At 45.2% G+C, this 12,984-nt stretch overlaps 2 protein-coding genes across 2 annotated transcripts in view; both read left to right on the forward strand.

Annotated features, from left to right (window-relative positions):
- Positions 1 to 12,984, forward strand: part of atp6v0e1 (ATPase H+ transporting V0 subunit e1) — a 46,615-nt gene that overhangs the window by 19,659 nt on the left and 13,972 nt on the right. The gene's annotated exons all lie outside the window — the stretch shown is intronic.
- On the forward strand, positions 1,659 to 9,283 carry LOC132466085 (stanniocalcin-2-like). The gene is given in 5 exon segments (XM_060063119.1): positions 1,659 to 2,001; positions 4,387 to 4,529; positions 5,496 to 5,707; positions 6,068 to 6,206; positions 6,208 to 9,283. Coding segments are annotated over 5 exon segments (891 nt in total). The 5' UTR covers positions 1,659 to 1,862; the 3' UTR covers positions 6,466 to 9,283.

Genomic DNA, 12,984 nt, shown 5'->3' on the forward strand with positions numbered 1-12,984 from the left:
TCCACCTTTAAGTTTTCATTAGTCGTGTTAAGCGTAGGCCTAGTTGTTTTGGTGTGGAGACTACAGGATCTGGCTGGCAACAATATCTGACGGTGTAAAATGAGCGCACCCATTCTTGGCAAACGAGAAAAAAAAAGCAGTTAATTCAACACTCGTAAAACCGTTTCCTAAAATAGTACGTGCGATTAAATTAGCAATTAGATTCATAGCACCAACAAAGCATTCCTGTTTTTGTTTTTTTAACTCCATTTTGGATGTTTACTAGTTTGAGGAGGGTGTTATTGAAGAAGATGAGCGTGAATTAGCCTGCATCGGCTGCCTCTCTTGGTTCTGTGTGCATTCAGCAGGCACCGCGGTGACATGCGTTACAAGGCGGTGGTGCAGGGGAGCGCTCTGATTGGTCCAAACCGAGGGTGTGTCCGCAGCGTGGGTATTTCTTTTTTCTTCTTCTTCTTTTTTCCACAGACGTGAATTGAGGAGATTCCAGTCCGTGTGGTTAAGACATCACTGGCGCGCATCGCCGTGAGCTTCAGCAGAACCCCCAGTGTGAATCTGTGGGAAAGATATGATGGAAAATAATTAAATTAATTGTTCTCATGCGGCATGGTTCTAACATCTCCTTTACGAGTGATTTAAGATGCCTCGTCGGTCCAGCACCGTCATTTAGCTAAACATAGATCACTTAGGATTTAGGATAAGATTGACTGGGAAACTAAAATGGGTTTAGTTGATGGCATTGACAGTCTTCAGGATCTGGGTTTAGACTTTATTACGGCCACAAATATTATTTTATATCTACAAACATATCTTAGGCTGACTATATTGCATAGCCTATCGAAATAAATTGAATATAACATATTGGCATAGAATATGTAAATAGTTCCAAGGGGCATTGATCAAAACACACTGCTCTACACAGGGCAAAATATGCTTTGTCCGCACAGAACGAGGACGCCCTCCAGCCTTTTGTCCGCATCCGTAACCATGTTGACGTTAGGATGTATTCGTAGACGAGATTGGAGCAATGAATGGAAGTCCGAAGAGTGTCATCCCTTGTTCAGCTCCAATTCGAACACTATACGATTTCAAAGATGCGTTTTGGGCTGAGAGTTGTAGGAAGTATAGATGGTTGGCCAACAACATCAACTCCCCCCTGTACCCTGTCGGACTCAACTCATACACTCACACACTGGTCCCTTCGTCGTGATGTCCAAGGGTATGCTCAAAGTTACAATAAGAAAAACCTTTTTCTTGGCTGGCCTTTGTACAATCGTTTAAGTGGATTTTATGCTGTTGATATCGATACATTATATTAGTTGGAATATTGTAGGCTGCTCCCTCCACACACACAAACACACACACGCGCGCGTGCGCGCACACACACACACACACATACGCGCACGGACGCATGTTCGCTCTCACACACACACACACACACACACACACACACACACACACACACACACACACACACACACACGTACGCACAGAGCCTAAACAGCGCGCGTACTAATGACTACTTCTTCATGGCTGCAGTTTTATAGAAGAATAAAAGGGGGGACATTCACTATGGGCACGCCCCCTAAATCCTGTTCGCGGATGTCAGTCTCTCTGATTGGTCGCGGCGCAGCGACCAACACCTGCTTAACTCCTTCATCTAAATTGACACCCGGGCTGGGAGAGAGAGATATAGGAAGCAGCATCCACTCGCTGCTGCTTCACTCGCTCCAACTCCCTGCCCCTGAGACACACGCAGCCGGCCTCACGGGGAACACTCTACATAAGAGAGGCTGTAGAACCGCTACGCCGTTTTACCGCTTCACCCACAGAGAGTTTGGAGGGACATTGATGAGGACACAATCATGTTGCTGAAGCTGATCACCGCCTTGCTCGTTTTCACGGTGTTTGGGAACGTAGTGGGGCTGGATAATATCGACCTCCATGACAGCCCCCCCGAGAAGCCCGCCAGCCAGAAAGGACGCCTCTCCCTCCAGAACACAGGTAAGATAAGATTTTAATATGTGCTACATTAGGTGTGTGTGTGTGTGTGTGTGTGTGTGTGTGTGTGTGTGTGTGTGTGTGTGTGTGTGTGTGTGTGTGTGTGTGTGTGTGTGTGTGTGTGTGTGTGTGTGTGTGTGTGTGTGTGTGTGTGTGTGTGTGTGTGTGTGTGTGTGTTGACAGCATTGGGTCGACGTTGTGCTGTCACTGACCACACATCTCACAGTGGAGACAGATTGTGTTTGCACGTGCGATCTAATTCCATCTATTTCTAATACTAATGTTGTTTATTTAAAGATAATGATTGCATTTGTTTTTTTTTCTTATTTCTATCCTTCCTGGAAGTCGATATCTTGTAAATAATCGGAGACGGGAATTCAATATGTTAGTTAACTATTAATAGAACGGCCCAAGGTAGCCTAACAGGTAATGAAATCGGCAGCACATTGAGGTGTGTGTGTGTGTGTGTGTGTGTGTGTGTGTGTGTGTGTGTGTGTGTGTGTGTGTGTGTGTGTGTGTGTGTGTGTGTGTGTGTGTGTGTGTGTGTGTGTGTGTGTGTGTGTGTGTGTGTGTGTGTGTGTGTGTGTGTGTGTGAGCGTTTCAGCGTTTCAGGGCATTGGCGTAGGCTACTATTTGGAAACGCGTTTCTGTGTGTTGCATATTGGAACGTTAGATAATCCTTAGTAAAGTTTGACAGCATGTATGCTCGTTTGACTATCGTGTTGACTATATGCAAACCACACATACGCGCGTGTGTGCGTGTGTGTCAACAGAAGCCGATTGATATATTTGTAGTTAGATTGGCAGTTCATCGGTAACAATCATATGCATCGACCATATTGCTTTAGTTTACTATCGGACCTGACAGGCTGTTATGTTCTCGTAGCCCTCACGTGGTGCTGTTTACTCTTCGCTTTGCAATACAGAAACGCAGCAAATCAAGTCTGACCACAAATGACTGCGTTGCCCCGCGCCTGAGATCTTTGCCAAAAAATGAAATAAGATTTTCAAGGAGCCAACGGTTATTCTACTGCCGTCGTCGTCTCCCCTCCCGTACACGGGACACTTCCGACGCAGGCTTAACAGTAGTACGGTCCACTGTACACACTGTTACCACCGACGCGTAACGCAATGCACGTTGCGAGCAACGTTCCGATCCAAGCACATTCCCGCGATGCCGACAACACAAGCATAACCCGCCAGCGGCTCACTTTTGCTGCCCACTACAAGTTAACTAAGTTAACTAAGTTAACTAAGTGCCTGCAAACCTCCTAAGCAGTACTCCTCCTCTCGAAGCAACACAGGCTCTTTGTTGACAAGCATAACCCCTGAATCAAATGTAAATGATGAATTGCTCTGACAAAGTTAAATCAACGTTTTTGTTTTTGTTTGATTCGATTTTCTACAATTGCCCGGTGCGCTGCACACTTTGGACTGATTATAACATTAAAAGTGTTTTCCTCAAGCCTACCCGTTAGGTCTGAGTTAAATCACCCATGTTCGATTACACTCAAGTCAACGCTTGGTCAAGTGGATTATTATAGCCTAAAGGATTTGTGTTTCACATTAAACCTCCTCCCGCTCCCCCAGTTTTGTGATAAATGTAAAATCGTGAAGTTTGAGTGAAGAAAGATGTTTCCAAAGATGTTGGCAAACTCCTCTGGCTCGCCCCAAGAACACGTCGTGCACCATAATATAAACAGCCGACAATGGGGTGTTGATCCACTTTCACAACATTTTGTTTTCTATTCCTCTCCGCTCCATATGTTTGCATACAGACTGCAAAATCTCCCAACCATTTTTGATATTTAACTTGTCACCACAGCAACGTGGTAGTCACGTGCTGTAACTGCATCAGCCCGCTGCTGTGAGGCTTCTCCTCTTAATGGCAAACGTGTTGCTACACACCTAGTGAGGCGACCGAGCTAACGTGTGTGTTTATTGTCCCTCCTGGAGGCCCTATCTGCAATGCAGCATCCTACCTGTCGCCTTGGTGGTGCAGACGGAGCCTGGCGCAGAATGACACATTCATATCTCTGTCCCCCAGCGTTCCTCTGCAAGACCAAGCTCTGAAACCACTGCTCCACACACACACACACACACACTCACAGAGAGACATGTGTACATGCATGCACACACACTATAGCCACACATGCATATAGATACTTGTGCACACTCACACGCATATGGACATGTCCACTCCGCTAAGAGTAAAGAATTACACCAAACCTGGTGTGTGTGTGTGTGTGTGTGTGTGTGTGTGTGTGTGTGTGTGTGTGTGTGTGTGTGTGTGTGTGTGTGTGTGTGTGTGTGTGTGTGTGTGTGTGTGTGTGTGTGTGTGTGTGTGTGTGTGTGTGTGTGTGTGTGTGTGTGTGTGTGTGTGTCCAGCGGAGATCCAGCACTGTCTGGTGAGCGCGGGGGACGTGGGCTGCGGCGTGTTCGAGTGCTTCGAGAACAACTCGTGTGAGATCCGGGGTCTGCAGGAGATCTGCATGACGTTCCTGCACAACGCCGGAAAGTTTGACTCTCAGGTAATGGAGTGCGCGCCCCCCCCCCCCCCCCCCCCCCCTCCCTTGCGCTGCGTCACGCGCTCGCCATGCGGCCCGCTGACGTGTTTACGGGCCTTTAATCACGATGAATAGTTGACTCGCACTATTTGTTCCCATCAGTGTAACATTCAATCTTCCTGCCAAAAGAGATTTGGTTGTTTTTTGTTTTTTTCAAAAGTACACACACACGCAGAGACACATACCCATATACACACATACTCACAGACACACAGACACGCATACACACACAGGCACAGGCACGCAACCTTACAGAACATCTCTTTGGTTCACTGGTGCTGGACGGGTGTGTGTGTATGCAGCCCGGGCCGGGGTTAGCCAGCTGGCCGTCTTCCATGGTCAGCTCGCCTTTCATTTGGTTAGACGAGGGCCCGGGTCCAGCCCTCATCCACCCGGGCCCCGCAGCGCTCAACGTGTCCGTCAGCCTCACATATTGGCCCCATGGAGAACCCAGGGGTTAAATTTAGCCCATTTTATTAGATGGTTATATGCTTCAGTAAAATCGTACACCCCCTATTTCGCCACGAGCAGCTTCTCAGAAAGTCTAGCTTTTACTCTCTAACAAAATGTTGAGTGTAGCAAGAGCACACACACACACACGCACACTCGCACATCGATAAAAGAGTGCTGGATGCTCACAAGTAACACAGTTACATTAATGCAATAACCGACCAACAATGAAAAGGTCGCTTTTGTGTTGAGCTCATGGAAAAAATTCCTCACAATCCTTGCTATGAATTCCATGCGGTCATCAGTTGCAGAACCCCAGACTTAACAGCCGTGAATCTGTGTGTGTGTGTGTGTTTGTCTGTGTGTGTGTGTGTGTGTTGGTGTTTGCGTGGCCACATGTGTGTGTGTGTGTGTGTGTGGGGTTTTTTGCGTGTGTGTGTGTGTGCTCGCGCGTGTGTGTTTGTGTGCTGCAATGCACAGGGAAAGTCCTTCATCAAAGATGCTCTAAAGTGCATGGCCCACGGCCTCCGGCACAAGTTCAGCTGCATCAGCAGGAAGTGTGTGTCCATCAAGGAGATGGTGTTCCAGCTGCAGAGGGAGTGCTACCTCAAACACAACCTCTGCTCCGCCGCCAAGGAGAACGTCGCCGTCATGGTGGAGATGATCCACTTCCAGGACCTCTTTCCTAAAGGGTGAGTGTGTGTGTGCCGCACACGCTTGCATGCGCCTGCATGTGGCATTCCCCGCGCTGCCCCTGAATGCCATCACACAGAGCAATGCATGGCTACGCCTGCATGCCAGCTCACATAGACTCACACAACTCAAATGCATACACGTCATGCAGTCAATGCTTCACTTTATTCCCCGCACCACCATTAACTTTGATGTTATTTTCCGGTATCCATCCCGGTTTCCTTGTTGTGCTCTGAGGTACATTAACAACCGTCGAGACATTGTGTCGTTGTTGATAGTCATGCTGTGTTTGCAGGTGCCGTCTATGCATACATGACGTTGTGATTTGAGTTTGTTTTTTTGTGTGTTTGTGCGCGCAGGCCATACGTGGAGCTGGTCAACATCCTTCTGAGCTGCGGCGAGGAGGTGAAAGAGGCGTTGACCCACAGTGTGCGTCTGCAGTGCGAGCAGAACTGGGGCGCCCTGTGCGACAGCCTGAGCCTCTGCTCCCCCCTGAGTACTGCCCCGGCCCCCCCCCGCCGCCGCCGCCGCCCCCGCCGCCGCCCCCGCCTCGGAGCACCGCCGGCAGGCGCCTCCGCCTTCGCACCCCGACCCCAGCCACCCACGCCCGCCTCGGCAAGGGGACAAGGACAAGCCCGGCAAGGGCGGTTTGAACGCCCACCCCCGCAACCGCAGCCAGGGTCCCCGCCGGCAGAGCCCCGAGGCTGGGCTGGTGTCGGAGCTGGAGGCCCCAGGAGCCGGGGACATCCGGAGGTGAAGAACCCAGGTGCTCCACCTTCCCCCCCCCCCCCCCCCTCCCTGAGCAGAAGGAAGCTACCCTCACACATCCCTCTCCAGTCATTCCAGAAGCCCCCCTGGTGGTCAACTTGCAGGGTCCTTGTGGTGTAGCTCGTACCGTTATGCCAGATTGCTTTGGTTTTCCGTTCATGACTGAATAATTATGATTATTGTTAGTATCGTTAACTCGTTTCAATTGACTAGAATTACCTTGGCTCTCGTATAGCGTTTCTTAAATCCTACCTACTTGCGTATGATTTGATTACAATTTGTATTATTTATTTTATCCTTTATGCAATGTTGAAATATGAAAAATGTACATAGAAATATACTTATCTATATTTATATAAACCTGTATAAATACAGTTAACACATGCAGTACTGATACGCTATATACAGAATTGTATATAATACCCTGTCCAATCACACGTCCCAAGCCTGTAGATATGTAACATACAGGGTTAAATACAAAATTGTACAGGTTTGAAGTCCAGTTCTGGCACATAGCAGTATATATAGCCCGGCGTGAGAGTCTATGGCCATAAGCGGCCACAAACTTGTAGTAAAGTGTTGAAGTGAAACGGCACTCCAAACAAGAATGCATATATTATACAAACGATATGCCGTTATAACTAAGATTTAACTCGGACACCACTTTCTGAAGCTTCTCCGAAGGCGAGACCAATTTAGGAGAGACTTAGTATCCATCCAATTTTTTCAACAACCTCTGGTTCGAAAATGGTTAGTTATACCATCAAGAATAACTCATCTTTGTGAAAAACAGAATGTTAATACACGGTAATTCAAGCTGACCACCCCTGTGAAATGAACACTGAGCAGAAATATCTTTGGAAACTATTTTTGTGACGTTGATGGTTAACTGTTATTTCACGGTCATATTCAAGAGACCGGTCCGTATAAGCTATGTGTTTGCTCTTCCTCCTCCTGATTGCTTGTTATCATCCAATGGCAACACGGAGAGGGTGAGTCATGGCACCACTAAGACTCCACAGTGATCCTCGCATGTCGTCACATGGCAGCCTCTATTGTGAACTCTCTAACGCATATCAAGGTGCCTAGACATGGGATAAGGCGATTCATCTGAAGGAGAAACGGGTGATGGGACGCGAGCAGGAGGGGGGAGGGGTATGTCTGTCGCTCTCAGCAGGGGTTCGCTGATTTAGAACTTTTTTTTTTCTTTTTTTCTTTTTTTTTTTTACACACAACGTTTGGCTTCAGAAATCTTACTTGGGATGCATATCGGTGACATCTTGGCACAGTGCAAACAAACAGTCAACACACACACACACACACACACACACACACACACACACACACACACACACACACACACACACCTGGTCAATAAATAATTACTCTTGAGTCTTTTCTGTTTGTGCTTGTATGACAAATAACCAAGTCCACATGACCAAATTTGACTATTTCCTTCTCCTCTGGCCTGGTTCTGGGGTCTCGGTGCCCGAGATGCCGCTGGTCTCCAGCTCTCCTCCTTATTAGCTTGTATTCCTGCGGAACCATCTTCCCTCCGACGCGGTCTGGGCTAGACTTGAAGGCATGCTTGTGTCCCTCTCCCCCCCCCGACCCACCCCTCCACCCCTCCACCCCTCCAGAACCACAGCCCAGCGAAGACCCAGGAAAACTGGGTTAAATCCACAGACAGCAGCCCATGGTGCTGTTATTCTAAATGTTATATTTACCATGGCCACCAGAGAATTCCTCTGGTCTGTGGCCAGCGGGCCAGACGCATAGCGGGCAACAGAAGACACCGGGGAGGCTCACAGCGTTGCTTACTCCACTAACTCTGCGTCCCTTGTCCCATCATACGATTCTCCGTTTCCCCCACCCCCCCTCATCCCCTTGTTTTTTGGTTCCCGCTTCCAGGCACTTGGCAGCCATTTGACCATTTTAGGGCCGTCACATGCTGTGAATGTTTTCTATCTTTGCTCCGCATGTTGTAGTAGAAGTCACGGTGGTTGCTGAGACTAAATGCGGAGACTAGTTTACATGTTCTGGCTCCTCTTGAAGGGGGTCCTAGTTGTACTTTCTTAAAGAGGACATCTGTCCTAAGCTTTTTACTATACGTGCCCCGATCGAGTGAGAGACTTTTTTCTGAGTGTGGGAGAGGTTTTGAGGGTGGCGGTGATTCGGGGCGGGGGAGTCATTACCAATGTTTTTTTTTTTTTTTTTTTTTTTTTTTAACTTTCTGATGGCTACTTCTTCTTTCTTTCTTTTCCTTTTAAACTGTTGGATGTTGGGGTAATCCCCAGGATTTATGAAACATAAGCTAATCGTTTTGAGAATGTACTGTAAGTTTGTAAATTCACAATTGTTTTAGGTTTGCATTAATAGGTTTGATATTGGCTCTTGTAATATCCTGATTTTTTTTTTTTCTTGTTTTGTTTTCCTAGGGAAATAAATGAACATGTCTCTCGCCCGTCCGTTGTTGTTAGCTCTCCATCTCTGCTTCTCTCCTTCTTTTCCCTCTCTTTTATTTGAATCTTTATTGAATGTGTAGTCCGACATAATGTGCTCTCTACGTGGTCCTGAAGTCACACTAAGACCAGGGGCCCAAATGATCATAAACTCTTTAAGGACTTAATGGCGAGTTCATTTGTATCTCTTGTTATCATTAAAACATTAGTTTTTTCTTTTGGCCTGTAATTTCATTTGTTTTTGTTTTCCTTTGAATGTGTTATTGTAAGCACCAGTGGTAAAAAACCAAGTACCGATATTTGTAACAGAATAATAAAAACTACGTGGGTAGTATTTACCCTTCATTTGGTCATGTTGTTTGTGTGAAAGCCAACGTTGACAGTTTGTGGAAAGATGAGTAAATAGATAGGGTTGAGGTTAGTATTTTCTCCTTTCAGATAGATAGGAATAAAAAGATGGGTGGATAGATAACGATAGATTGAATATAGATCCAGTTACCATCGATTTCTCTGCATCCTATCAGACTTTGAGGTTAAGGCTGTGTTTAAAGTTCTCCAGACTGGACAAGTCCAAGCCTATTCAGCAGGTCTAAACAATTACGTCAGTGACTCTGGATTGTGTGAAATGCTCTGGCTCTATCAAGGACATCAGTTTTTATGAGTTGCCAAAGCATTGTATATATCCTGAATAAACATTTATACAACACTTAGACTTTGCAGTACAGGCTTCAAAATTAGACTTTTACTCATTCTAATGTTTTCAGGTACACGCCCAATGTCCAAATATGGGGATAATAAAATACCCTTCCCCTCATTTGTTTGTATTTAGGCCTAGATGTTTTTGCTTCACTGACTAAATAAAAATGTATTAATAGTAAATCTATTAAGATATAGGCCTAGTGCTAAGAGATAAGTTAATTCGAAATCTGTTATTATATTGAAGGCTCATATACGACAGTATTAAGTGATTAGATAAGCACCTCAATGTTAAACCAACAGATGACATCCTTCCTAATGAATAGCCTCTAAAGTACAGTATAACAGAGCCAACTCAGATACTGGACCCCTTGCCTGTACATGTTATGATGCCAAACGACCACTAGGTGGCAACCTTTCCCTAATAATCTGCACCTGATAACCAAACCGGATGACGGTAAGAAAGGGGAATAGCATTACCTGGCATTCTATCGCTTGTTATTCAGTTGTTTTTATTTAAATTGAATAATTATGTATTTCGTAGAGTTTTTACCACTTCCAAATATGCAAATAGATAAAGAAAAAATATGGGACACAACGAGTTTTACAACGCAAACCTTGAGATATGAAACTATTGTGACTGTTATAGATATATATGAGACATCGAATGTAGACTTATATTGCACGGACACACTTTGCTACAGTGCCTACTAGATTTCAACGAAGCACCGAGTCCGACACGACTGCCTGGACAAACGTCTGCGTCGGGGCAGGTCGGTATGGCAACGCTGGAGTGATGACGATGTGGCCTGGAGAGGAGTCGTGTCTCTTGGCGAGGAGATGAAATCTGAGCCGTTGAGGTCCAGGTGCTCGCTGATAGCTCTCCGGGTGTTCCGGTGTCGACTAATGAATGACTGACCTCCGGGTTTCAGGGATGAATATTTTAAGGACTTTTAGAATGGGGGGGGGGACATTTTAGAATGTAGCGTCGTGTTTTGTTCGATTCCTTTTCACGTGTTGGACCTCAGGGTACACGTTTTTTATTCTGCGATTGTTATTGGTAGGCCTATTTTAGTTTTTTTATTACCGTGTAGGCTATTTGAAGGAAATGTAAATGTAGGCTATCCATTCCCGACTGCTGCAATTTGTTTGACATGATAATGTTACAGTTTACATCTTGAGCTGATACAGGATGTTGTCAGAATGGTGGTCACAATAGTGAAACCTTAAAGCTTGACAGGTTTGGTTCTCTTGGGATTTCAAAGTCTGCTGCACTCAATATGAAACAGAGTTTTTTCTCCTTTAAGTATGATATATTTTGAATATACAGTCTACATTACAAAATTGTTGTTTATATGTTTGAAGTGTCCTTAGTAGGCCAAATAGTAACCAATTCTGTCTCTCTCTCACACACACACACACACACACACACACACACACACACACACACACACACACACACACACACACACACACACACACACACACACACACACACACAATTGATGATTTGAGTATGCTGCTCCGAAACTACGGTACTAACTAGCTATGCTGGGAACCAATGTCTTGCATGCAAAAAAAGGGAAGGAAGAGTCAAACTTGTGGCTTAGCCAGAGCACGGCTGGAAGTACCCGGACAGTGCCTGCAGCACAGTCAAATAAGACCTACATTACAGAGAACTAACTCGCACAAGGCTAACAATACTTCTTTACTTGACCCATGACCCATGTGCACACACGTTTCTTGCTGGCCAAAAGTGTTCTCGCTATTTCTGCACCGTGTTATGAGCCACTGCTGGAGTCAGCCCCATAATGTTGGTGCTAGCACCAATGTCAGGGCCAGGAGTCCGCCCTGAGCCAGCCTTTCTCTTCACTCCCGGTAAACATTTGTTATTCCAAGAAAACAATGTATTTGGGTTAAAGTGCTCCTATTTTACAACCAGGTGTGATATTAATTAGTGTAGATATACTCCCCTAGTGGCATCACACATGGGAGTTTCAGATCCATATATATGTTAGATAGAACAACCGACACCAGCCTAGCCATTGAACTGTACCAACTTGTATGCTGATCTATCTGTCATACATATGGAAGGACCTGTTGTTAAAATAATGACCCCTTAATGCAGGTCTTGATCATGGGAAGACATTTAGTTTCCATACACATACAGCCAACTTCCAACCATCTTCTGTGAAACAATAGGGGAACCTCATTCAAAGCCACAAAGGGAGAGTCTCTCTTTGTTGCAGTAAATTACATCATACAAAGAGAGTTTGCACAAAAGGCTGAATAAGTCAAAGAATGATTAAATAATAAAGATCACAGAATTGATGTGATTCAATTAAGAAGACTATGTGTATCAAACCGTAACTCTTGTTGTAAATGTCCTCCTGATCTCTATAGCGCTCCATGTGTCTTCTCTGGGCTGCCATGGGAATGCTGAAGGTCCAAAAGTACCATGCACAAGGGCATCAAGATACTGACACACCATCTCGTTCTGACTGACCACATGTACTAAGGTTAAGGGCTGAGACTTTATGTCGTCGTTTAGCAGAAACTTTAGTCCAACACAACTAACAAATGGGGTTGAAAACAACACAATCAAACAATCAATATGGGAGCTTAACTACAGCTCAAGTAGTACTAGTTGTTGGGTAGTTATTATACAGTGAAATAGTATTATGAATATGTTACGTATTTATGCCTGGGAGATATGGAAAAATGTATAATCCCGATGACATCAATTATATCATGAGTTAACAATACCATCTCAACAGTCTAACTGTGGGTCATCAGTGATGTATACGAAAATAGTTATCAGACTTTAACTAGTTATCCATTCTCACTAATGCTTCAAACCTCACATTTGATCACTCTCAGGGCATATTTCATGACAATTCAAAGTCAATAAATGATTATTACGAATGCTTTTAAGCTCTAGTAAGTATTACCTAGCCTTGGAAATACTAGTGTTACACTATAAAAACTATGAGGCCAATCAGTGAATAACACTGTTTAGAATATTAATTGGCTTTAGATCACAGGATGGAGCATACTCCATATAGATAGGGTTGAGTTGATGCTACTGTTCTTTAATATCGTAGTGTGTGTATCTATAAATGAACCTGATAAGAGTGTTTGTGATGGGCTGCTCTGCCCTAAGGGGGAGTAACGTTGGGACAAGCAGGCCATAGCTAACAAGGGGGGCAGTGTTCAACGTGTCTCATAAGACTGAAGCATAAGACTCTATGTGAGCTCATCCTGTTACCAACAAACACACACACACACACACACACACACACACACACACAGTAGTGCGTTAGTAGTATTAGGTGGTATTGTTATTTGTA

The sequence above is a fragment of the Gadus macrocephalus genome, chromosome 10 (assembly GCF_031168955.1).
Source record: "Gadus macrocephalus chromosome 10, ASM3116895v1".
NCBI lineage: Eukaryota > Metazoa > Chordata > Actinopteri > Gadiformes > Gadidae > Gadus > Gadus macrocephalus.